General features: G+C 48.5%; 2 protein-coding genes across 2 annotated transcripts in view; one reads left to right on the top strand and one right to left on the bottom strand.

Moving 5' to 3' along the window:
* Positions 1-24,810, bottom strand: part of MDGA1 (MAM domain containing glycosylphosphatidylinositol anchor 1) — a 144,417-nt gene extending 119,607 nt beyond the window's left edge. The window contains exon 1 of the mRNA XM_014950442.1: positions 24,551-24,810. Within this exon, the coding sequence (XP_014805928.1) occupies positions 24,551-24,677 (127 nt within the window). The 5' untranslated portion in view covers positions 24,678-24,810. The remainder of the gene's footprint in view (positions 1-24,550) is intronic.
* A 109-nt stretch (positions 24,811-24,919) lies between these two features.
* LOC106892908 lies at positions 24,920-26,075 on the top strand. The gene is made up of 2 exons (XM_014950479.1): positions 24,920-25,212; positions 25,388-26,075. Exons 1-2 carry the CDS (start codon positions 24,920-24,922, stop codon positions 26,073-26,075), a joined length of 981 nt encoding a protein of 326 aa, XP_014805965.1.
* Positions 26,076-26,688: the final 613 nt, after the last annotated feature.

The following is a 26,688-nucleotide window of genomic DNA, read 5'->3' as shown; positions in this document are numbered from 1 at the left end:
ATTTTTTTTCCCCCCCCCCCCCCCCCGCCAATCCCTTCCAGATCTGAATCATGCCTCTTCTGCAGACAGAAGGCTGCAGATAGAAGGTGAATAAGCAGAAACTTCTGAAGCTGGGAGCCCAAAAACCTTCAGTTCCTTGCAACCTGCAGTGGCCAGAGAGACAGCGTTGAATCCCTGTGGCTGGCTGGAGTAGAGCACATCTGCCTGGCAAATCTGCTCTCTTTGGTCCCCATACAGACCATCCCTGCACTGACTCCAATTTACCGCTACATTTGGTGGGAATCTGTGGTCCCAGGCCTGACATGTAAACCGCTGCTCACGCCAAGGAGAGCTTCCAGGTCCCGCAGCAGAGGGAACAGATCCCTCTGGTGTCACGGCATCAGCCCAGGTGAGGAGGAGATGCAGCCCCTGGAGCCCTCCTGTGCAGAGAGGCTTGTGCAGCAGGAGATTCAGAGCTGGAAGAGACTTCAAGTTGAGCAGTGTCCTCCCCTCCTGAGTCACACCAAGCAACGTGGGCAGGCAAGCACCTAAATAGGCAGATATGAGTGGAGCCTGCAAGGAAGGCTTCCTCTAACATTTCAGGGGAACTAACCCTACCAGTGGTGTTACCTCGTAAAATAAAATACACCATACATCATAAAATAAAATACACCATATAAGACATTAAAAAGAACGCAAGAACACACATCTACAGAGATGGTGGAGGGAAGCAGGTGCTGTTTTCCATAGTCCTCAACCAGACAGAGCCTGATACGCTTTCTAGGAGAAACATGATGAATCAGTCTTGCACAACAGCAGGAACACCGGGAGGCTGTTATTCTGGGGACGTGTCACAGTCTCTGCTGTGCGTCCCAGGGACACACTAGGTTTCTATAGATACCTCGTATACTTTCCCAGTAGCCATTTCCAAGCCATACTCCACAATATAGGCTAAAAAACTTTAAATGTCGACTGGAGGAAATGGCTTTCCTCAGTCCTTATAACTTGTGAATACTATACATCCCTCCCTCTCCCCCCTCCCCTGGGTAGGGGAGAGTAATTCACTGCATTTTCTCCCTACAGCCAAGGCAGAGCAGCCCCTGACAGCCTTCCTGTGTGGTCCTACCCCAGCGATCTCCTCCTGCTGGGCTGCTTCTTGGTGCCAAGCACAGCATCCACCATGGGAGCAAGCTCACACCTCAATACCAGCTTGGCTCCATCCCCCCAGCACAATAGCTTGTTTTCTTTGCTGCAGGAACCAACACTGCAGAGGACAGGCAAAATGTTAAAGACAACAGAAACGGTTCAGTTCCCTCCTACGGCCTGTGCCACAGCCCAGGAGGAGGGAGACAGCGAAATGAAAGGGCAACATAACCAAAGCAACGCCAAGGACCCGCAGCTTGACAACTCTGTTTCGTGATTCATTCTTCTTTTTGCTAAACTGGTCATGCTTAGGGCAGGGATTGGACCAATTAACTGGCCTGAAAGGCTTAAAATCCTGCACCTGATGGGAGCCAATCACTGGTGCATGTCAAGCGAGTCGCACCTTGGACTGTAATTGTCCCCCTCTAGCCCGCGTGGCGCAAAGCCTGGCACAGCACTTGCTCTGCCTGTTGTCCAGAAAACCATGCTACAAGCTGGAGGAACAGAGCTGTCCTTCCCTTGGGAATGTGGCCTGCATCTCTCCTGCAGCAGCTGGCACCCTTGCCAGCCGGGCAGAGGAGCCTGCCCGCCGCCAGCCCTCCCTCCAGCACCCTAACAAACAAGCCCTCTGCTGACTATAAAAGCAGCAACAGCACACTCCACAGCCCTGGTGCTGTTAAATACTCTCCTAAATATTACAAAGCACTGCTGTCGTTGTCCCCACACACGCTCCCCTCATGCCATCGACTGCAGGGACCTCTGCTTGACTGCTTTAAAAATCTCATAAACTTTCCCTCTCTGTCTCAAAGCTGGAGTTACTGCTCTCCCTGCGACCAAGGCTGGTTCCCTGAAAGTTATGGCCAAGACAAAAATAAACTTATGGTTTAAAAATTGCACAGATTTAAGATGCTTGTTTATTTCTGCCTTCCTACCCCCTCTCCCCGTAAGTGTTCCTGTGACCATCACTAAATTAAAGCAAGTATAACAAGGCTGAGGAGAGTTTCAGCCAATTTTAAAAGCTGAAAACAGCATAAAGAGAATAAACCCATCCTATTACTCTCCCCTACTCTTACCCTTTGCTTTTATATAAAGGAAGGGCTTCCTCTCTTTCTCTCTTTACTAAAAGGATTTTTCCACCTTAGGCTCTCATATTCGGGCAAGTAATGGAAAACAGGCAGTGTGGTTTCAGCAGTTAATGTGGAAGTCCAATATAGACTTAAGGATCAGGAGCCTGGTCAGCTGAAGTTTAGAGGTCTTCTCCAGTTCTTACATATTTCAAGATGATATATTTCAAGACACAGCACTGACTCTTCTGGTCTTCTCAAACGCAGAATGCATGTTCTGATTGCTCTGATACATAAACAAGAGCTTTCCAAATCACATCCCCATCTCTCTAACCATGACTTCACAACTGCCTTGTTACCAAGACAGATGGGCTAAACCCCAAACCTGGAGGTTTCAAGGCTGGCACGGGGACCAGCAGGAAGCAGTTGGCATCAGACGTGCCGGTGATCCAACAATCACTGCAAACCATGAGCCTTGTTACCCTTGTCAAGTTTGTTATTATTATTGAGATTTCTGGCAGCTGATGATAGCTGCAGGAACTGCATTTAAAGGGTGCTGAGGCTACTTCCTCATCTGGGTTACTACTGAAGCAATGGCATACCAGCCAGCCAGCTGGAAGGAGTGAGAAGGGGAGCTCCATGTCCTTACAGCAGCCTCAGCACAGCTTTGGGTGGAAGCTTGTTTTTACCAGGTAATTTCTAGCAGACCCCAAGAGAGCACTGGGATCCACCAACTCCTGTAGCAGCCTCTTAATTCAAGAAGCAGCACCAACACTGGCCCTTTCCAGCAGGAACAATCAGGGTCAAACCAGCTTTGAGACCAATTGGTCCAGGCTGAAGCCCACCAGTGAAGAGTGCCAGCCAGCCACCCTTGAAGGAAATCTGTTCCTCAGCCACTACTGGCAGCACACAAAGGGAAGGTGTAGGCAGGAGGCAGAGACCACCTTTGTCCTCTCTCCCCAGCTTTTAATAGGCTTTTTAAAGGAGGTTCAACCCTCTCTTGCAAGCCTTGCCCTTCGGGGCAGGCAGATATAAGTGCACTCAGCCGCAGTTCAGAGGACTTCAGACTACAGGACTTGCTGCAAGGCAAGTGGTACCTTATACCTCAGCATGAAAATTCAATAGGATATAGGGGAGTATCCATGTGCAAATAGTGCCTAATGGCACAACTTCTCTTAGGATAGGGACCTCCTCTCCTCCCCAGGCCAGCTTTGACATGGCAGGTCTGTGCCTCCTCCCTGCCAAGGGGATGCAAAGGGCTGCCCCTCTCCCCTTAGCACATGAGCCTGCTGCAGTGCCCACATAACCCAAAGAGACAGACGAAGGGTGCCCAGCTCAGAGTTTAATCAGTCTTTTTTTTTTTTTTCAGCCAGTTACCTGGCTCAAGCTTGATTCCCACTTGAGAAGCACCACCCTGCAAAACCTCACGATGGGCCCCCCTCCTGTACACTGTGCAAATTGGAATACAAATCAGAGGAAAAAGCTTTCCTCTGTTTGAACAAATTGCTATAGATTCACCCCCGTCTCAGGTCAGAGCCCCCGATGGGAAATATTTTCACTGGCTGACTGCTAATAGACTCTGGAGCAGCCATTGGATCAATACCTGAATAAGAAAATTAGCCAAAGCACACAATCTGATTTTGCCTTGTTTTGAATTACAGCAGGTTTGTGTTTATTTCGCTCCCTTTTCCCTCCTTCCCTCTCTAGCATGCTTCCCCCGTCCTTGCTCCCTGGTTACCTATCTATCAAATCTAGTCAGATTTGTGAGAATATAATAAAGTACGTGCAGGAAGATGTAATGCCTTTTGAAAAATGTTTACATGCATTAATATTTCCTAGTGAAACTGCAGTGCTGCCACTCCCTCAGAGGAGATGGCTCAAGAGCAACAGCGAGATTTTCCCATGCACCCCCCTCAAAAAAAGCCATATGCAAACAATACAAAAAATCTGCAAAGCAGGAGTGAGGACTGGCTGCACACTCCCTCTCACAAAACCCATGAGGTCAGCAGCAAAGTTTAAACATTGGGAATTAAAATAATATTTATATATATATATAAAAGCAGCTCAGTCCTTTCATTTGATACTGGTAGCAGTGGAGATGTGTAACTACACCTGGGCTAGATTTCAGATGCACAGAGGGCGAGACAGACGCTAGAAGTCATCCCCATTCTTTGAAAGACTTCACCAGCAAGGGAACAAGCAAATTTGATGTCTTTCACAGCAATTCAGTGCTGTGTTTCTGGCAGCTGAACACAAGCACCTTCCTAACTTCCCAATCCCTTCCTGCTAGTTTAGAGCCTACTCCACTTCAATCTGCAAATGGCCCTACAAAAGGGAGAGAGACAGAGAAAAAGAACACAGATACTAAACACATTAAAAAAAAAAAAATGCTACCAAACCAACTGTTCAGATAGGGCACGTTGCCCAGATAAAATTCAGTGGGAGTAAAATAATTCCTTCTACTTCCTACCCCAGCATCCCACTCTCCATGCCACCTACAGTTGTGTCAAATGAAGAGAGAAAGCAAGACTCAATCTTCAGCTTCCTGCTCCAGCACATCACGCTGTGAAGCAAACCCACCAACTGGGCGCCTATGGAGAACTCAAAGAGTAAAGAAACCCCAGAGCTTTCAACGTGAGACGAGGTCCCCTTGTCACATTAGCACACCGCAAGTGGCTTCGAACCAAAGAGGCTGATCAGGACCTGACATCCCCTTTGCAAAGCTTCCCTCAGAATCTGCACATCTTTCTTCCTACCCAGTCTTTTACTGCTACACACCAGCAACTTGACTCTCTTCTCTTGACATGGTGCACAGCACAGGGCACCTACTGGACACTCCCTGCTTTCTAATCAGGCGAACTGACCAGGTATCCCAAGAGAAATCCTGCAAAATATCTTACATACAAAGATTTTACTCCCTGTGGTACATGGTCAATGGGTTTATTGCCCTTTTCTACTATCTCTAACCCCACGTTGGTTTAACCTTTATGTTACACTCATGGAATACTACTAAGTATGACTATTACCAGAGATTATGCCTCACATAATGGAAAAATGTACAAATGTCTACCAGTGCATCTTCAGCTTCCCTGCTTGTCTGTGGCAGGCTATGCCAGGAGCGTGCTAATTACAGCAGTTTTTATCAAAAAACTTTAAAAAAGGCAGACAGACTATAAAGCAACCCTTTCCATAAACACCTTGTTGCAAGGACCATCTCAACAGAAGAAAACAGGGGAGACATTTTCTTCAGAACGCAGCGCTTACATACTGGATCAAGTCTTGTGGGGGACCACCAAAATGGTCAGGCAGCTGGAACACTCAGTGTATGAAGAAAGAGTGAGAAAAATTTAGGTGGTTTAGTTTTTTTGGTTTGGTTGTTTGTTTTTCCCCAAGCCTTTAAAAAAAAAAAAAAAAAAACACAACAAGGGAGATCTTATTGCTATTACCTAATTAGGAGGGAGCAGGAGAAAGGAAGATGAACACAAAGTCAGACTCTCCTCAGAGATGCATGGTAAAAAGAAAGGCAAAAGCTACCAAATGGATACCAGGAAATTCCCATTGGCCATATAGAAAAAAATTATTCACCATGAATATAGTCAAACACCAGTAGAGAGGTCCAGAGAACTTCTAGACATTCCATCCTCAGAGATACTCAAAATTCAACTGGATGAGGACCTTAGCAACCGGCCTTAACTTCAAGGTTGGCTCTAACATCAAACTAGCCCTGGCGGACTTCCAGAGATCCTTTCCAACCTCAGTTATACCATGAGGAAACCCAGGCAAGAACATGCTAGATTGGCAGCAGCTAGATGAGAAGATGCCTTTTATTTATGGACACAGTGGCTCTGTGCCCTTGCCTCCTCCAGTGGGGAAGAGAAGCCACATCACCTAAAAAATACTCATCCCCACCCTTGACTTAAACTAACAGATTGCAATTTGGAGACGTAGAAACAAGGTAAAATACCAAAAATCACCAATGAGTGCTATCATGGACATTAGGCATTAATAATGTATTTTTCTTTGGGATTTTATTTGCTTTGGGTTGTGGTTTCTTTTTTCCTTTGGGTTTGTTTGGGGTTTTTTTGTTTGCTTTCTTAAGGATTTGTTACATTATTGCAGATGTTGACAAAGATAAACAAGGTCTTTTATGGTTTAAGGCCTCAAAACCAGGCTGCAGTCCAGGTAGTAGGAATTTCATTGAGATTCAGACTGAATCCTCAATTACAATTACTTTGGTGCAGGTTTAAGTCTCTGCACCTTACTGTCTCCCAGAAAAAAAAGGTACAAGGAATGGAAAGATGCCACAGAGAAGATGCAAACTCAGTCCCAAGGAAATAGAACTGTAGGGTTTGTTTTTCCTTTAAAAACAAACATGGGTATCCCTCTTCCCTCTGTATGCAGTGACAATTTTCACCATTAGGAAGTTACTGTACCATTTACCCCCTTGAGGGCTATAAAACCCAGAAAAAGCTTCTGGGAAGGTGGCCACAGAGCTCCCAAAACAATGCAAAATGTCACATCTTTCCCCAGGCAGGGATTCCACTGTAATCTAGCGAATTATCAGAGAGACAGAAGCAGTTTTCCCTAAATGGGTAAGCGATGCCTCTGCTGTAGTGCCTACAACCGAACTGCTCACCTAAGGCACCTCACTGCTGCCATCTGTGGGCACACATACCCCTGGGGGAGAGCCACCAAATCCTGGAGAGGGTGAACAGACCAGCTATGAAAGGGGAAGAAGCCCTCCAGGCTCCTGAGGGCCTGGAAAGAAATTGTAGAGACCTTTCTTTCTTTAAGTACATGAGGGCTTCGTGCAATTCTTTCCTTTAGTAAAAAAGACTGCACTTTTCTCTATTCAACCTAACCATCACCAGATGCTGCAGAACTACTGCAGTTTTACACTTATTGCTCCTAAGATACTCAAGAAACAACAAAACACCGACCCAGCAGCACTGCACATTATGAGCACACAGGTATCACGAGAAAACAGCTTCCTTTCTCCACCCTGGGAAGTTTAGTGTCCAGAGGTTGTTCTGTCCTGGAACACAGAGAAGTCAAGTTTTGGCTTCATTTCAGTGTCAGCACTGGGCTGACAGGTAGCCTGGCCCAACTGACCCCCCCCACCAGGAAGAGGACAGCGCTCCAGGAGGCACACCAACTCCAGAAGCACCCAAGCACTGATAGAGCTAGAGCCAGCACTTCTTCATAGAGGGTGATGGGAAGATGGACAAGTAATCTGGGAATGTGCCTGCCCAAGAAACAGGCAATAAATAAAAAAATAAAGGCAAAGACAATAATAACGTCTTTGTTAGGAATATCATGGACTGAATTCACGTGCGTAAACCTACACAGTTAGTTAGCCAAAGAAGAGAGTGAGGCTGGCAAGATGTCTCTAGGAAGAAAAGCAGAGTGAGGGAGCACTGGGAACCTGAAAAGCTAGTTGACAGGAAAAAAAAAAAAAAAAGAGCTGAAAGGAAGTTTGCTCTCTCACTCTTGCTCGAAAATGAAAGGAGTGATGACAGTTCCCACCAGCAGAGTAAATGCAAGAGCAGAGATTGTTAGTGTGGCTACAGAAGAAGCCCTGCCCCAGTTCACGTCTGGTATCACACAGCCCCCAGGAGACCAAGAAGCTGGCCCCTGAACCCACACTCTCAGCTCCCTGATGACGTGATGATCACCAAGGCTAGGTTCTCATGCCAGTGAGATGATGCATTTAATGTTAAATGTGTATGAATAATTACAAAAAAAATAACAGGAATGAAAGGATGGACGCAGCGGCAAAGTCCACCTGCCCTGGGGTAGTTAATAGAGCAATCAAAATGCATTATTATGCATTTATTTCAATTATTTCTATTATTTCAAATAGAAATATAATCTGGCTACATTTGACAGACAGAGCCTGGATTCACAGCAGCTTTGGAGGCCTGTATGCACCCACACAGCTTGTACCGCGTACAAGGTATTCAGAAAATGCAGACCAAAGCAGCAGAGGCAGGGTGAGGAACCTACAGCGCTGCTCAGACCCTTACACCTCCCACACAGACAGTGTGTGAACCACTGCAAACCAGCCGTAAACCCAGGAGAGGCACAGACAGTTGTCACCCAAGGCACTACCTGGGGGACCATCCCTTGGTTGCAAGGGCAGCACCCCCCACCCTCAGCTGCCACATGCCACCAGTCTGTATCTAACTCATTAAAAGTCAACCATTCAGATTAAAATCAGGAGAGTCAAGCTGCAAATATCAGCCCTCCCAAATGGAGACCAGCTACCACCTGGTCAAGCCACACACAGAAACACCACGCGGTAGACCCCAGGAAGGGAGAGGGACACAGGTAAAGCACTCCACTGTGCCGAGCTCTCCGGTCACCATTCCTTCTGCAGGTGCTGAAGATACTCTGTGCTTCAGAGCTCATTCAAAAGCTTTGTGGAAGAAGGTCAGGAAAATACTCCTCACCAGCACCATGCCTGCAACTTAATCTTATTCATACAAAAAGATCAAACCAAGCTTCCAGCTGCTGTTTGCCTTCAGTGTTATAACTCAGTATAAAGGTATCGCTGGCGGCATTTCAATGCCACTTGGTTTCCCCTTGCTGCTGCTTCGACGGTAGGAACTGCCGTTGTATTTGGGTATTTGCATGCAGGGAAGCGGCGGAAAAGGGCTTTCTTCAGTTGCAGAAGAATTTTGTTTGCATACTCATTTTATGTGCAAAAGCATACAGTTAGACTTTCTTTACAAAGACCTCTCTCGCAGAGCCAATATGTGTATTTAAACTAAGTGATAATGTATCCCTTTAATACAGCTTTTATTGTTCAAACAAATATTATTTTAAGCAAAGTGAATTCAGCAAGGATTCTGGAGGTGAAACAACAGGAACCAGGGGAAGAGAGAAGGCAGAGGGGAAGGTAGTGGGGACAATGGAACAAAGACTCCCCACCACCAGGCCCTTATCTCCAAAGCCGAGTGAGATCCTGAACACTTGCTCTATTTCTGTCCCTTCCTCCTAGCCGCACATTTTAAGGCCACCAGAAAATTTTGGGAACAAATGTAGGTGACAAAGGCAAGGAGGAAAGATTTCAACCAGTTTAATGCAATTAAACAATGGAAAGAAAAAATTCACAGAATAATATGGGGTTAGAAGGGACCTCCGTCCAACCCCCCTGCCAAAGCAGGTCCACCTAGAGCAGGTAAATTCCTGGAAAAAAAACCAAATTCAAACCAAACTCAAACAACACTTGCCAATTATCTCAAATTCACTTTAAGGCAGCAAGTCATGAGAGTGAGCAGCCTGCACTCTCTAGGAAAAGGTACTCAAATAATATCACATACCAGAGAAAACAGTCAAAAGCTTTTGTGGTAGGAGGGATAGGTAGGGGTTTTTTCTCCCCATTATTCCACACTGATCAACAAAAGCATGACTTTCTGAGAGTTGTGTTCAAGTATAATATGAATTATCCCATTCTGGTATAATCACAAGCATAATCCAAGTCCTTCAGTGTAGTGGGTTTTGAAACCAAAGCACCCAGATGCTTTTCAAGCCCAGAGAAATGAAGATTACCCTGACAGAAACCACCATCTCAGAGATTAGATTCAGAAAACCCTGATTACAGAGCTTGGACTCTCCAGCAGCGTGTCACCCAACCAGCCCGAGTCCCGAGGCATGGCACTGTGGTCGTACAACGCAAGCATCCTATTGCTTTATGAAGAAGATTCACACTCGAGGATTTTCCACACCTTGATGACAGATCTGCTGCAGGGTTCTCCAACAGCAGCTCGCCAAAGGCAGCTCAGAGGCTTCCCAGGAGAGTGGCAGCAGTTCAGTGACCACAGCAACCAGCCATCAATGAAAAGATGCTTCACCGATGCATCAATGTGGAAACTGCCACAAAACTAAAAAAGGCTCAAGTCAAAATTTAATGGCGAGGGAGGGGAAAACAAACAAACAACAGATGTCCACGAAAGCCTGTGACCTACAAAGACAGGACACCACACAAAAAAGGAGGTTGTGTCCCCCCTTCACATTCAGATTGAAACACCCCCCTGAAATTACCAGCTTCATCTTCAAAATATCTATTTGAGGCAAACAAATGGCATCGTCTTCCTGGCCTTTTAGTGTGTGTGCGTGTGTGTGGTTTGTTTTAAGGCTTTTTTTTTTTAAAACATATTTGGCTGACACTGAAGTCTTTTTAAAAAAAAAAAAGTCATAAAGAAAGACTGACAGCAACAGGATCCAAGCCATTACGTGCAGCATTTCAGGCCAGCATTTTTAGCAAAGCAGCAGCTCCTCTGGATTTAACTCCTTGCCTTAGAATTAAAATGCTATCTAGATAAGTAGCACAGCGGAGCCAAAAATTGTAGCCAGGAAAGCAAATCCTCTAAGATTCCCCACCACCCTGCTTTTAAATTCTGTTTTCACAGGGGATCTGAAGAAACACAACCATTCCTCCCAGCCAGACAGTAGCAGAGGCTGGAGTCAGAGTTAGGCCAGCAGTTTTTGCTGGTGGATCACGGGCATAATGGCCACATGCTCACACGCCTGTACCCACACCGCTTCCTTCGGAGCTACGGAGCAAAAACTCATCTGTGTCCCTAGGGTGAGCAGGTGGGACAAAGCACATGCAAGAAATAAGACCTTAAATCAACAGAAATCCCATCAGCCAAATACACCTCGAAAACTAATTACAATGACTTTAACTGGATATGACAAAAAAGGGAGAAATAAAATACAGGAAAAATCAGAAGAGTTAGTTCAGCAAATGAGCCCCTTAATTACAAGATATTACCCACTCTACACCACCCTGGGATTTGGACTCCAGCATTTGGACTTGATGATCATAAAGATCCCTTCCAAACTAGATGATTCTATGATCCTATTCGTGTTACCCACAGCTGTTCCCCCACAGACAACGGCAATGCTCACAGAGCATCCAGGACCTTAAGGAAGTGTACAGGAGTCCATATGCAAAAGATACATTAAAGCCTCCTGTTTCTTGCAATGGGATTGCTAAAACTAGTCTCCTTGTACGTGACCCTGGAATTACAGCTATGGTCCTCCAGTAGATGTGCAAGGCAAGGCTCCCGCCCAGCAGGGACGGCGCTTCTCACTTACTCTTCCAATCCCTCATTTTCAACAGCAACAATGTCATGAGTATTATCATGAGGCCAATGAAAGGGAGAAATATTCTCACTCCTAGAATTTACACACCATCAACAGCATCCATTTCTTTCCTCTCTTCTTCTTTTTTTTTTTAAATCTAGCAATAGCTAGACACATTTCTTTCTCATTTCCCTGTCTACCTCACCAAGCATATCACAGATCCTAGTACGTTTTAGCACCTTCTTCTGCTTCCTCCTGCGAAGCTTTTATTTAGGCCTAAGAAGCAAAGGGCTCACACGGTGGTTTCCTTCCCCCACCCTCCTCACTTACTACTTTCTCTGTCTCTGCTTTGAGACAATCAAATGAAATTCTTAAATTAAAATCCGTTTATGAAGAATTAGCTCTGCTGGAGCTTTCCTGCACGCTGCTCTACACAAGGCGAGAAAGTTAGCGATGCTGTGAGGCAGGGCTCACTCCTCATTTTTCTTTACTGCTCTTTTAAGTGTCTGTAAAAAATGCCCTGCTGACCCATCTGAAGCTGAGTGATAAGCAGTTGATCTACTGTGTTTTACCGAATGTCTCTTATCTAAAACCATCTCCTTAAGCAAGCCATATGCTGCAAACATACTTTGAAATGTCTCCATAATAATCCGAGAAGCAGAACTGTTTGTCAAATAGCACACACACCACTGCTGGCCACTTGGAATAACCATCAGCCACAAGTAGGTACATATGCTCATTGTGATCTGCAAAAATCAGCATGGCATCTTTGCCAAGGCTTAGCAAATGCCAGAGTGGTTTCTGGTTTCGACAACTACCGTTCACTTTGGCCAATTTCTCCTTTTACACGGAGTTTCAAGCCTGATTACCAACCACAAATATGTAACAAACTGCTCCTTTCAATTTGTCATGGTGATATTCATGCCTTTCACCCAACATCCCAACATGAAAGATTTATGGCATTAATCATGCACATCATAGTAAACAGTCATTCTCTACTGTCGATCGCATTTTTCTGCTGGAATAAGGATGAAAGTCTTGAGCTGCTTATCATTTGACCAGCCAGCAAACAAACTATTATTGTGCTATTTTAACCAAAGCTGGAGCTTAGTTTCTATGGGTAACGTCTTCAGATGCAGCAGCTACATGGTTCAGGAGCTTGAGTATCCCATTTTGAAAAACAATTTAGAAACTTAATCGTAGCTAAACGCAGGGCTTGACTATGCAAGGAGTTATTCGAATACAGCTTTTCAAAATTAAAGATTAATTCTAGACCTGTTGTCTAGAGGTTCTCTTTGACGACAGCAAGCCGCGTTACGCCAGCCTGCATTCCCGCATCGCAAGCTGTGCTTGCTCAGAAGATGCCACGGAGCAAGAGGAACCCTGGCATTTGTCTTGCTAGGCTTGGCAGCTACTGGGTTGTGGTAGCTAAGCTGCTGCAGCCCTTGAGCTTCAGACTGCACCCCGCAATAAGCCAGCTAGTTGGGTCTGTAGCATCCCCACCCGGTTGCACAGCCAGGAGGCTGAGGATATTTGTACTGCAATCCAAAAGCGAGCATGAACCTGGTGTAGGTGCCCCACGGCTTATTTATCGAGGAGCCAAGCGCAGTATGATGCTGCCAGGTGGTCCCCCCCACCAGCACAGGGGGCTCAGCACACACTGCAAAGCCCACTCAGGGCACTGCAGAAGGGCTTGGAGAACGGGCCAGGCTGAGCTCCGCGCTGTTACAGCTGTCCTGTGACCAGCAACAGAAACAGCTCACTTACAGCTAGTGCACCCACAAATTACAGTCCACCTTTTGCCTAGGCATAGCATATGTGCACCTAAAAGCATCCTGTTTGCAAAAACATTCCCATAATCCTACTGTCTCATAGCATTGGAAAGCTCCCGTATGCTTATCCAGTTTCCCAGTATCTGTAGGGGTATAAGGAACAGCAAGGTGCCATCTTTCACTACACCTTAATACGGGGATCTTCCCAACCTGCAGCTAACACCACTGCCCGCTTCCGAGTCCCCGTTTCCAGAGATAAGAAGGTCTTATTCAGCAATTATTTGATGACTGATCAAGATAATCCCCTTCTCAAATACATGCTTGTGAATTTTACTTGCTCTAAATATAAAAGAAAAATCTCTTCCAAAAGAAAAAAAACCAAACAACCACACACACACAAAAAAAAAATCATTCACATTAATTCCTTTCAGCCTTCATTAGCATCTGGGAAACAAACACTAGAGATTTCTTCTTCCTAACTTCATGCTTGTAAGAAAAACAGGAATACGGCTTAGCACATACTTAAAATAACAAAACGTGTTGGAATATTCAGCCTTTCCTTTTGCTTCTTCAAAAGCTGTGCTCTGCTCTGGCATCCAGCCTTATTTTAGAGCCACAGTTCCACACTCGTTATCATAACTTCTCCTCTGTCCCAGACACTGTCCCTCATCACACACCTACAATATGGTCCCCTGCTTTCTTCCACCCGTCCCACATCTCTGCTCCTTCACGGCAACCCCAGAATTTTTTTCCACCCCTCGGGTACCACAATAGTCATTTAATCTCCTCCACTCACAATAACAGCTTTTTATAGTAAGCAATACTGCTTCTTTGATCAAGTGCAAAATAACTTAAATTGTTGCAGAATGAGTCAACAGGTTCCAGATTTAATCCCGTCCTGCACCTCCCTCAGAGCAATTTCTAAAGCCACCTGCAGATCCACACAGAAAAGCCATCTAGGTACCCATGTTTGAAAGATTTCTCTGTCTCCCCTAGTGTTGTACAGTCAGGCTCAACTTCTTTAAGACCTCCAATAGAAGTCCTAAAATAAATCCTAACCTGTGAACAAGGATGAGCTAAATTAGTACTGAAAGACAAATACGGTTTTGTTTTCTTATTAAAAAAAAGCTTGGTCTGAGATAACTGGATCAGAGACTGTTTTCAATGGCTTATTCCTTCTTATTGAGGATGTATTTACCTTGGATCTATCAGCCACAGGGATTGCACTTAATACCAGCTGCACTTTACCAGAGAGAAAAGGATGGTTAAAACTTTGCTGATGTTCGATTCTCCATTCTGCCACGGGCAAATCACTTAATCTCCATCTCATTTCCCCACATGCAGAGTGGAATAACTGTAGGCAACAGAGGCATTGTAAAGGTGGAAGTTCATAGTTATTACAGTGATGGGAAACACATAAACCCACAAAAAATCCTACTTGTGCCCTCTGAGAGGGATTTTCAGGGTCTAACAACTGCAGTGGAAATGCCCCAGACCAGCAAAGTTTTCTTAACAGCCCAGCTAGATTCACTTGAGTGGCAGGGGAGTACAGGCTCCCATCCCCCTCTTGCTGCTCAGGTTACTTTTATGAGCCTCAATTTCTCACATTTCCGCTATTTCGAGGGATGATCTGACGCAGAATAATCCATTTATTAAACTTAGTGAGAGAGAGCCATTCTTCACTCTAATTCTACAAATGCCTTTTCCGCCGTGCAAGACACAGAGCAGGCACCAGAAGGTGAAACAGCATTTGTAAGCAAAAGCCATTTTGCCACGTTTCTCAAACATCTGTCTGAATCACATCTTTGTTTTTCCTTTTTATTTCGTCACAAAGGCACACAAGAGATGCACAAGATTCCCATCCACATTTATTTTAAAACAATTTACGCCAATTAGTGAAGGACCATTTCCTTCTGAAACAGGAACAGCAACGGCAAGCAGCTACTCTGGAATTAAATGTCCACCTGCAGACATCCTAAAGCCTTTCTCACAGCTTGACTTTAGCTTTCAGTGTTATGTCAGTTCTTCTTTAGGTGACATTTGCTAATTTGTCTTTAGAAACTGCCATTCTTACTGCACCTTTGCCAATTGCTATCCTCACCCTGCCATCATTTCCATTTACACAAACCCTGCAAAAGTATCTGCACACCATTTGTCCTACACTACAGCTCACAGCGGAGAGAAACCACAAGCCAGCACATCACAGCTAGACAGATTTTTAGTTACATCAGTAATATCTCCCCTATGAAAGTGGGCAACACGGGTTTACCAAGGGTAAATCATGTATGACCAATCTGATAGCCTTCTATGATGCCATAACCGGTTGGTTGGATGAGGGGAGGGCAGCAGATGTCATCTACCTTGACTTCAGCAAGGCTTTTGACACTGTCTCCCATAACATCCTCATTGGGAAACTGAGGCAGTATGGGCTGGATGAGGGGACAGTGAGGTGGATTGAGAACTGGCTGTGTGACAGGACCCAAAGGGTAATTATTAATGGAGCAGGTTCAAGTTGGAAGCCTGTAACCAGTGGAGTCCCCCAGGGGTCAATACTTGGACCCGTGCTGTTTAATATATTCATCAGTGACCTGGACGAGGGGACAGAGTGTATCCTCAGCAAGTTTGCTGATGATACCAAACTGGGAGGAGTGGCTGACACCCCGGAGGGCTGTGCTGCCATCCAGCGAGACTTGGACAGGCTGGAGGGCTGGGCAAAGAAGAACCTCATGAGGTTCAACAGGGAAAAGTGTAGGAAACAGGAACAGCAACGGCAAGCAGCTACTCTGGAATTAAATGTCCACCTGCAGACATCCTAAAGCCTTTCTCACAGCTTGACTTTAGCTTTCAGTGTTATGTCAGTTCTTCTTTAGGTGACATTTGCTAATTTGTCTTTAGAAACTGCCATTCTTACTGCACCTTTGCCAATTGCTATCCTCACCCTGCCATCATTTCCATTTACACAAACCCTGCAAAAGTATCTGCACACCATTTGTCCTACACTACAGCTCACAGCGGAGAGAAACCACAAGCCAGCACATCACAGCTAGACAGATTTTTAGTTACATCAGTAATATCTCCCCTATGAAAGCTAAAGCAAAGGGATAACAGCCAACACTGCATCCACCAGTGATTTGCAGCACGAGTGAAAGGAGCAAGAGGAAAGCGAGAGGCTGGGCAGATCGATAAAACCTGCTTGAGAGCCTTGCTCACCACCACCTCGCTGCACCTTCTCTCTGGAGGTCTGTAGCCCAGCACAGAGCCATGACCTGCTCGCAGAGCAGTGTTGGTGACTCCAGATCACCAGGACTCCTCCCCAACAGGCTGTCCTGCCTCATTTGCAACCACTGAAATACATAACCGCATCCACGCTGCTGTTCGTTACTAGCACGATCCTGAGAACACAGAGTGCCTCACCAAAGTGTGCAAAGGGAGCATCGCTCACAGAGGAGTTTAGACATTACTAGACCATAAAGCTCTCTGTAGATTTTGGGAGTACAGTCATACGAGCACACACTAGAGTAACCATATTGCCTAGTCTAGAAGAACAAGCAGATAATTTTAAGAACTAATCATTTATATTCAGCTGTCTCTCTCTTTAGTTCCCTGGTTAACTTCAGGCATGCCCCTTTGCCAGCCATGGGACAGAGTATTAGGGCATTAAAACTAAAGGTCTCAGTAGTCAGAAGCTGACCTGGGATACAGCGTGGTCAAGGCACTAGTACAAAGAGTTCCCTGTAGGCAACCACAACACTCAGAAAACATTACACTAAGCGAGGGCCCCTAAGCCACGTTCTCCAGGAGCCAAAACCCCAGCATCAATACAATACCTCTGCTGTAGCATCCTCAGCTCTGCTGCCTCACAGAACCAAAGAGATATATTGCAGCACTAATGCCCTCACCTGAACACTATAGAGGCCCTGATTGCCAGCCACCACCCTGCTGTTGCCTTTTCTCCTCCTGCCTGAGCAAGGCCATGCACAAGGGTTCTTCTTCCCTTATATCTGTTCAGATTTCTGTAACTCCCTTAATCCTACCTTTTATTTTTGAGAATCAAATCCAATCAACCAAAATCCCAAATGAACAAAAAACAATCCCAAAAACACAACCACACAGATATGTGAAGAAAAAAAACAACCATGGAGACTACAGTTGAAAAGCTAATTAAGAATTTAAGAGGCCTGCACTCACTTCATTGTATGATCTTTTATGGGAAACAGACAAGAAGATGCTCCAGGAAGGAAAGGACAGCACTTTCCCATTCCACAAGAGTATCATAAAGGGGGAAAGAGAGGGTGGAGAGGGGAGGCGGGGAAAAGGATCATGAACTGCTGGGGTACCAGGTGACAGAGCTTCAGACCCTAAACCAAAGCAGAGTGAGGTGCGGAGCCGCGGTGCCAGCAGCCAGCCCCGAACCCTGGCAGCAGCAGCAGCTCAATCTCGGGCGTTCACTCCCGCCAACTCCGGCCTCGCTCCCACCCCCGGGACAGACAGACGGACGGGCGGGGGTTTTCCCCAAATCCACCGGGGTGGCAACGGAGAGGATGAGCCGCCCCCGGGCCTTCCCTGGCGCTCACCGGGGCCAGCCAGCCCGTCACCCGGGGGACGCTGGGCCAACCCGCCCCACGCGTGTCCGGCGCCGCCGCGCCCCCGCTCCGCCGGGAGACGGGCGCTCCCCAGGCAGCCTTTGGGTTTCCGGAGGGTTTGCCCTGAGCACCCCTGGGCACCCCCGGGCACCCCCCAGCCCCCGGGGGACGGGGGGCACCCCCGGGCGACCCCCTCTCCGCCCCCGGGGCGATGCAACACCTCCCTCTGCCGGGCAGCGGCGGAAAGGCATCGCCCCGCCGCCCAGATGTGCCCTGCCCCGCCGCCCAGATGTGCTCCCCAGCGGCGGCTGGAGAGAAGCCCGCAGGCAGGACGGTGAAGGACCGGCACCTTCCTTCGCCTTTCTCTCGGGCGGGAGGGAGCAGGATCCGCCGGCAGCCGGCCCGTCCCACCTGGGCAGAAGTCAAGAAAGCAAGTGGGGAGTCAAACCTTTCATTCCAAGGAATGCCCGACGCCAGGCATGAAAACTTCCTGCCTCCCAACAAGTCCCGTCCCAGGTAACCTGGTGGTGGCAGCCCTTCTCTGACCTAACCTATGTTGAGCCAAGGTCAGCTGATGCCCGGGATCTCCCTTTCCTGGCTCCACTTCTCAAGTTCTTTCCTAGATTTTTAACGCATCACTTCTGCTCATCAGCTCCATGAGTTATCACACATTTAATTTCTTCTTTTAAACACTAAGCAAGTGCTTGACTATAAAAAACAAACCTCTGTTGTTCCTTCAACCCCTTTCCCCAAAGAAAGGACAGATGAAAGCTTTTTCTTTTCAAAGCAAGTACTTGGATCCTAACAGAGCAGAGATCTCACCAGTTAAAGATGGGCACAGAGACATGAAACAGGTGCTCTCCTTTCCCACCTCTTTGCAGCACATCAGTCTCTGGTGGATCCTGGAGGCCCTGCCAGATCCCCCTTCTGCTGCGCAGTGTCAGCACCATATCCCTCCCCTTCCTCCCCAAGCCTGGGGGACGTTGGCATGTTTTCCCCTCTGAATTTAAACCTGGGCAACACCAGCAGCTGATGCTTGGAAGGAGGTGGCTTGGACATGGGTACTTAATGTGTTCACCTTGACTGCTTGAAAACAAAAAAGGTCTCAAAGTTTTAATAGTTTCCCTCTGCATGAGCCGTGGGCTGCCAGGTACAGCCTAAATACACCTCCATTGGATTACCAGATGCAGGTACCCACGGCATCTCTGAGAACAACACTTTCCACTGCATCTTGTCTGGAAGGAGCCCATCACAAGCTGAACGCTCATCTTCCTCACAGCAAAATGCAGCTCCCTCTGAGGACACAACACAGCAACCCCTCTGCACAAAAAATACCAACATCTCACCGACCCTGATGAGAACTTCACCAGCGAACTGTTTCTCCAGACCTACACAGGCAAACTATTTGACTGTGGAGTTACCTTTTGCTGGCTAAAGAAACCTTTTGCAGGTAGGGTTCAGGACATTCCCACAAACGGCGTAAGACTCACCCTCCACCCCATGCAGTCTTTCACTAGTAGAAATGCACCTCTCTACTGCTTTTGCCAGCCCATTGACGTTGGGCAGGATGCAATTTTTCCCTACCCCTCAACCCTGCCCTCCTCATAACAAGCGGTAGCCGTGCATCAGGCGGGACTCTTAGGCACAGACTATGCTTAACGAACCATGGGAGCACAGTATACGTGGAAGGAGGGACTGGAAGCCTGAAACTGCACTATTCAAGCAAGCAGAATAGCAGTAACTCTAGTCAAAACACGAGCAAAACAATAGGGCTTCTGGTTGATGGGAAGTGTCACAAGATCTCCGAGTTACCAGCACAGAAGTCACTTCGTCTTGTTACTTAAAAATAAGAACAGCAGCCTCAGCAGCACAGCATCCTTTACTGCCACTGCTGAATTGCTGTCTGACTACTGAACCTCCAAGGCCATCTTCTGCCTCATCTTCCATTTATTGGGAGCCACTTACTATATATCCCTCCCCTTTCTCTTAAACTTATCTGAAATACAGATATATATTTCAAAAAAATCCAGTGCAAACCTGACACGGTGATAATTTTAAAAGCTATGCTGCTCATGTCAAATTATTCAACATCTGTCTTCATGTTCCCACAAAAATTAGCATAGGATGGTGGTTTCTGATGACACCTATAGTGAAATATTTTGACTTCTACCAGCAAGTTGCAAACAACCTGTCAAGAGGATAATGTCAGTTTTCTAGTACTGCATATTAAAGCCAATTGAGGGCTTATCTGGTGTGTGAAGCTACTGACCTGACCTAAAAACAGAGGCTCTGGTGTCACAGGAGGGTGAATCTGACATACTAGAGTTGGAGAACAGCGAGGCACACTGAAGCACAGGGCTGGACAGATTTAATGCCTTGACCTTAAAGAGCTGCTAAAGAGCTATGCAAATCTTGGACCGACCCCGTCCTTAGGTGAGACTATTCCTATAGCCTTCCAGATACAAAACTCATTCCTGGAACCAAAAGGCTACAGCCTAAGCCACTGTAGATTTAAGGGCTGGGCAATGAAGAGAAATGGCTGAGCACAAAGGATGTGGGTACCTGTGTGCATATATACATACACAAACATATAAATATATATATATAATTTGGAAAATGCAATTTATGAGCACAGCGATCCTCCAAACAGAATCAGACAAGAAGTGGCTCACAGGAGCCAGCTCCACCACTACTGCAGCCAGTGATCTGCTCACCCATTTCTGATGGCACAGGATGCACTGGGATAACAGCAAGAAAGCTGAAGAGTTCCTCACCTGGGCTCCTGTTTCCACTGGAAAAACAGCTACAGGCAGGGCCAGGGGAGAGGGACTGGCCCAGGTCACCAGGCTCAAGGTGTTTGTGTGTCCCCAGAAACAGGCAGCAAAAGACACACAGAAGTTTAAACACAGCATGAGGCACCCTGCTTTGGCAGTGCCGCATTGGAAACTCTAGGAAAAGAGGCTTTTACTTTACAGGTAAAAGGAGCTGGAAACAAATCACGTCATGTGTACGTGAAATGAAAAAGTGAGGATGTTTATGGCCTAAACCCAGGATATGTTTTACCATGACACTCCACCATCGCAGACACAAGAAAACATTCTTCCACTAGGTTTTTTGGCTGCCTGTAATGGCATCTCACAGGTGATTCAGTGCGATGATGTCTCTTTAAAGAAAGAGCTTTACTGGGTCATTTATTCCCCACCTCAGAGGCCAGAGCAGGACTACTCTGTGCTGCAAGTGCTTCACCCTCACCGGTTTCAAGTGCCTGAAGTAATGGAGCCCATCCAGCCCCCCTGATCACCGTTGCTGCCCAGCCTAAACCTTCCTTTTATTCCCTTTCCATCACCTTGCAGAAGCCCCTCATCACGCAGCTCGATGACCATTCCTGAGATGCCTTTTCTGCAGGTGAGTTATGAGAGGTGGGGGATGAAACATCCCACTCTTTTATTCAGCCTGAGAGGCTGCTGCTGATCAGCTGGACTGTGCTGGTTGCAAGACAACCTAGAAATGCTAATTATATACTGCGCAAGGAGTAAGTAAAGCGGCAGCCCCGTGCAAGCTCTGAACCAGAGCTACGCAAGTCCCGAGGTCTGCAAGGCTGTCTGGGGAGCAAGAGGCATAGTCTCCCCTTTGGAACCCCCCTCCATCCTCCCCTTTCAGTCTGACTTATAGTCTTTAAGTGCCGGGAACTCCAAACCTGGAAGGGCAGGTCTTCTTTCTCCTTAACCTCTTCCGCCCTCCCCCTAAAGTCCGAAATTTCCCAGAGATCAATTACAGCTTGCTCCTCATCTTGACCAACAGCGTTAATACACCAGGACTGAAAAGTACATGCAGTTTGGGAAATGGGCTACCACAAAAGGCTAATAAAAGTTGCCTCTTGGCTGTCTGCTGAACTGCCTTCTCTATCAGGCTGGCCTTGTCTTGCTGCAACGAACAAGGCTGAAAGGATGGGATCAGCTAATGAGAAGAGGGTTTCAGACACACTCCAGTCATTACAACAAATGCCAATTTATATAACAAGTCTCTTCAGGTAGCAGGCTAAAAGCACCTTGACTCCTAATTAAATTGCACCTCCATTGCAAATGCTCCTTTCCCAGAAACCCCCTTACACACATTTTATTTATACCATTCATCTCAATAAACCTCTCCAACAACTCCGCTCTCCTTAGACAGAGGTCTTTTGTGCGCATCCATGTGGGTGTATTATTTAAAGGGTACATCACATGGATACTTTATCTCGTTTAATCTGATTTAATCTCAGCAGATTTACTGAAGTAAAATATATTTATAGACCCATATAGATGCCTCCTCCCATCTCCATTGCCATAAATAAATATTCAAAAGCAGAAAAACAGACCTGAAACCTGATACTTGAGTTCCCGTAATTTCTACATCAAGTGCCACACGAGATCAACATTTGCAACACAGAACGCTCAAGTACAGATTAAAGCTATGGTGAGAAAGACTAACATTTAGGACAAACCAAAGTCGGGGGGCAGGGGAGGTGCGGTAGGACTAGTTTCTAATACTGTTTTATTTATCCTTGCAAATATAACAGTACATTGGCTCTTCTTGAACCATCAATAAGCAATTTCACATCCAAGCAAACAGTGCTGGCTGCACGAGGCATGAAATCAGTGCTGGGTAGTGGACTGAAGGCAGGGTTGAGAAAGACAATATGAGAACTATTAGTCACCATAGAAGTTTGCGGTGTGCTGATTCTGCGAGATACCGCTCTGGGCTGCACTCAGACAGCTGCCTATTAAGGCTCCTGATGGTCTCAACAGATAGTTTGAAGAGGTAGGGGAGGGGAGAGGAGGGAAGAGACCCGATTTCTCCTTTGTGTAGTTAAGTAGGAGAATAGATAGAAGTAGTGTACCATTTTGGCTTAAAAGGATGCCTTCATCTTAGTGCATGTCTGTATGTGCGCTTTCTTTTGTACACAGCTTCTCCCATCTCTCTCTGAGAGAAAAAGACAAAAACATCAGTAAGTTATTCTGAGGATCTAATTTAGCAGCAACTCTATCAAATGCAAGTTCACTGAAGTGGATGAAAAAAAAAAACAACAGGCAACCCTCTAAAGCACATTTAAGAAAAACCGGTTTTAAGCTCTGTCCCTCTTGCTACAAACCTGAGCAGAGAGGCCAGTCTACAGCAAGTGACAGCTGCTGAGCAGCAAGCACACTAAAACAAAATAGTAAAAAGTTCAGCTAGAAGCAGATTACCTGTTCTAAAGGATTAAATAACCTGCCCTGACCAGGTCTCTCTACCACAAACTCATTCCACTCCTCATCTTTCCAGCCTTCGTAGAGTCCTACAGTTTTCCTCTGGACAGGCAGACTGGGAGAAAACACATATACTGGGAGGAAGAAAGAAAAAAGAAAGGAAGCTAAATACCCTCTTTTTAAAATGGTTATTTTACAAAATGGACCCAAACTCAAATTAACATCCCAGCCCTCAAGGAGAAAGGAGGAATTGTTTCCATTAAAGAAATACATCATTAAAAAGTGACCTACAAAGACTTACCCATAGACAGTGAGACTGAACTGATCTTTGCCAGAGCTCACACAAGAGACTGGCTGCGTGCTGTTAAAAAAGGGGGAGCGGGGGGGCTGGATTCTCTCACTGGGGTCTCTCTTCAGAGCTCAGAGAGCTTGGCTTGTTAGAGGCAGAGGCATGCCTTCCAGAAGGACTTTACAGCAACGCACAACTGAGTTGTAAGCCAAGATAAAGCCGGCTTGTTATTAGAGGCAAGTCTTGTGGGTTGCTTTTATTTATTTTTTCCCAGTGTATTGGAAATGCAGATCTTGTAAAGCAAGAATTAAGAGAGGGCTGGGAGAGGGAAAGGGGGGCCGCGCGGCTGGCTAAAGTAAATCCCGGCTGTTCTCTCAGCCCAGGGCTGGTGCTCGGTGGGGGCACGGGGTGCCATCCCCAGCCTCTGCCCCCTGCCCTCCTCTCTGCCCTCGGAAGCAGAGGGGCTGCGGGAGCCAAGACCTCTCAGGGGGACACCCGAGCTTGCCATTTGCCACCCTGCCTGCAAACAAGGAGGGGAAGTAAGCATCATAACTGGAAAAAAAAAAAAAAAAAAAAAAAAAAAAATAAAAAAAAAAAAAAAAAAAAAAAAAAAAAAAAAAAAAAAGAGAAAAAAAAAACCCAAGCAGCTCGACATCAGCTGTGCCACAGACCACCCCCCACCCATCCCCGCGCTCCGGAGAAGAAAATCGGCAGCGAAGTTCAATAGGGTGCAAAGGCAGTGTCACCCCTCGCCCCCCGCCCCCGGGAGGGGAGGGAGCCCGGCGGGGCTGGCCGTGGGCTGTGCGGGGGGAGCCGGCGGGCCGAGCGGACCGGGGAGCACCGCCCTGCTCGGCGGCGGCGGGGAACGGGGGGTGCCCCCGGCAGCGGGGGGGACCCCTGGCACGGAATCCCGGCCGCCCGCCTCTTCACCGCCCCGGTGCTCCCGCAAGGAGCCAACCCGCCGGGGCAGGGCGGGGAGGGGAGGAAGAGGAGGGGACCCTCCGTCCTCCCCCTGCCCCAAAGAAACTGCAACTCGGAGTGGCTCCGGGAGCCACCCCGCCGCCTTCCGCACGCCGGCTCCGGCGGGGCATCCCCATGCGAGGCGGGTGGGGGGAGCGGGGGAGGCAGGGCCGGGGTCGCTCCCCCCCGGCAGCACAGCCTGGCCGCCGGCCCCTGCCTGCCGTGCCAGCCGGGCGGACCCGTAAATCGGCGGCGGCCAGGGGTTACGGCGAGGGATTATGAAGTAGCTACAGGCGGCGGGAGCCCTATTGCTGCATAAATCTCTCCGCTTCGCCGGCATCATTTACTTTCTCCTGCAGGTGCTTTTTAACTTTGATCCCGTCGCCGCCGTCTGCGCCCTCGCCTCCCCCCCCCAAACAGCCACCGCGACAGCATCGCTTACCGTAAACCCCTTGTCCCCTGCTGTACACCGGCGCCAGAGACAGGAATAAAAACCAGATCATCTCCATCTTCAAGGCAGAGCCTTCATCGCCGGCGAAGAAAAGCAGCCAAAACAGCCCAGGCAGCATCCGGCGGGGGAGCCAGGAGCAGGCGAAAGCCTCCCGAAACGCCGCCCCATACGCCCCGCTACGCGCCGGGCACCGGCGCCCCTGGGGCGGAGGAAGGGACCCCCCCACGCCTGGAGATAAAATTTAAAAAGAGAAAAAGAGAAAAAAAAAAAAAAAAGAAAGGAAAAAGGAGGGAGAGAGCGAGCGAAGGCGGCAGGGAGGGCAGGAAAGCGGAGCGCCGCTTCCCGCTTCCCCTCGCCAGGATGCTCGAGGATCTCCAGGAAAACGGGCAGCCTCGCCCGCTCTCGGGGTACGGGGAAAGGCCGGCCCCGGGGGCACCGGGCAGGAGCGGGGCCCGAGCCCAGCCCAGCGCTGCCCCCCGGCCCCCGCGGGAAAGGGGGTTTCTTTGTTCAGCAGGAGCCGCCGAGCGCTGCCCCAAGTCCCGCGCTGCCCGAAGTGCTGCCAACTGGGGCCAACTTGGGAGAGTCCTCGCCCTCCCTCCTCCCGACGAGGCTCTGGCCGCAGCCCCAGGAGCGAACGGGGGAAAGAGAAGGAGGTGGAGAAAAAAAGGGGGGGGAAGCGAGGGTGGGGGGTAGGAGCCAGCTGCTGAAAGGCGGAGGGAGGGATAGGTGATTCTCTCTCCTCTTTTCCAGATCTTCTGGGGAGGGGATTGTTGTAATTAATCAAATCCAGGAAGGATTTTTTTTTAATTTTTTTTTTTTTTTTTAAAGCGGCTCCCAAGAGCTCCCCCAGCTGCACTGCATCGCCCCAGCCAGCCTGAAGGGAGAAGCAAACGGAGAGCAGACAGACCACGCACCCTCGCTCCGCCTGCAGCTCAGCTCGGCTCTCCTCGCCTCCTCCCCGGCCTGCCAGCTCCTTCTCCCTTCAAAACTTTCCCCGATGTTGTGTTGCCGGGCTCGGGGTGGGTGCTTCGGCTCCGCTGCTTGCCCGCTCCGCCCGCCTCCCAGACGATTTGCAGCTGTAGAGAGGTCTGTGTCGCTCTCCCTCGACGGCTGCCGGAGCTCCCGCTGGGAACTACCAGGGGCTGCAGCTGGAATGGAGCCGGCGAGGAGGGATGAGAAGCTGGAGAAAGTTGGGTTACTCCTGCCAGACACCGGCTGGAAACCGCTCGGCAGGTTGCCTGCCCCACCGCTTTTTCCCGAAGCACCAAAATCTCCTGCAAAAGTTGCCGGGAGCGTCACCGCTCCCCAGCCGGCCGGAGGGCGCTCCGCTCCGCCGGTCCTTGACGGGGCGTCCGGCGGGACACCGCACCGCACCGCTCCCCGCCGCCCGGGCTGGCCCGGGGCCGTCTCTCCCCTCCCTGCCTGCCGGCGCTGCCCGGCGCGCCGTGTTTTCTTCCCCTTTGGCTTTCCAGGATTTTTCCCCTCCCCTCTTCACCGTTTCATTCCCCTTCTTTAAAAAAAAAAAAAAAAAGAGAGAGAGGAAAGAAAAAGGAGCCAATTAAAGCGGCTGTGCTCGGAAGAGCCCTGCCTCCTGCCTGATTCTGCGAGCCTCCCCGGGCCCTTTAGAGACAACACCGCAGGGCTAGGGAGAAAAAGGGTCGTGCTTCGGGCGGAGAGCTCAGCCGTCAGCCCGCGGTCCCTCCGTCATCGGGACACTCGCGGCAAGGGCGGCTTTTCCCGGCAGGGACCTGAGATGCCACAAGCTTGGAAGCGGGGGGGTGATGGTGGTGGTGTCGCCTCCCGGATTGCAGGGGCAGTGTCCGGGGTGGGGGGACAGCACAGGTTGCTGAGGGGAGGTCTCCTGTGCCGGCGCAAAAGTTTTTTGGGGGCCCCTCAGGTAGGTTGCCGGCTGGCGGGGCTGCCTTGTGCATGCTGCTCGGGAGCGGGGGGGGGCCCGGGGCGGCGGGGGTGCTGTGCGGGCACCCAGCCGGTGCGTGGCTGCAGGGACCGCCGGGGCCGGTGGAACTGCCCGCCCCGGGCTGTGCTGATGCTGCTACATAAAAACCGGAGCGGGGGAGCTCTGGGTTCCCCATCCCCGCCCCCAGCTCAGGACCTGGGGCAAAACCTCC

The sequence above is a fragment of the Calidris pugnax genome, unplaced genomic scaffold, assembly GCF_001431845.1.
Source record: "Calidris pugnax isolate Ruff unplaced genomic scaffold, ASM143184v1 scaffold24, whole genome shotgun sequence".
NCBI lineage: Eukaryota > Metazoa > Chordata > Aves > Charadriiformes > Scolopacidae > Calidris > Calidris pugnax.
Note: the sequence above shows the minus strand (reverse complement) of the source record. Positions and strands in the feature narration are given on the sequence as shown.

Coding starts and splice junctions, on each gene's coding strand:
- LOC106892908 (XM_014950479.1), top strand. CDS start 24,920: ATGCTCGAGGATCTCCAGGAAAACGGGCAGCCTCGCCCGCTCTCGGGG. Junction 25,213..25,387: donor AACGGGGGAAAGAGAAGGAG/GTGGAGAAAAAA, acceptor TTTTTTTTAAAG/CGGCTCCCAAGAGCTCCCCC.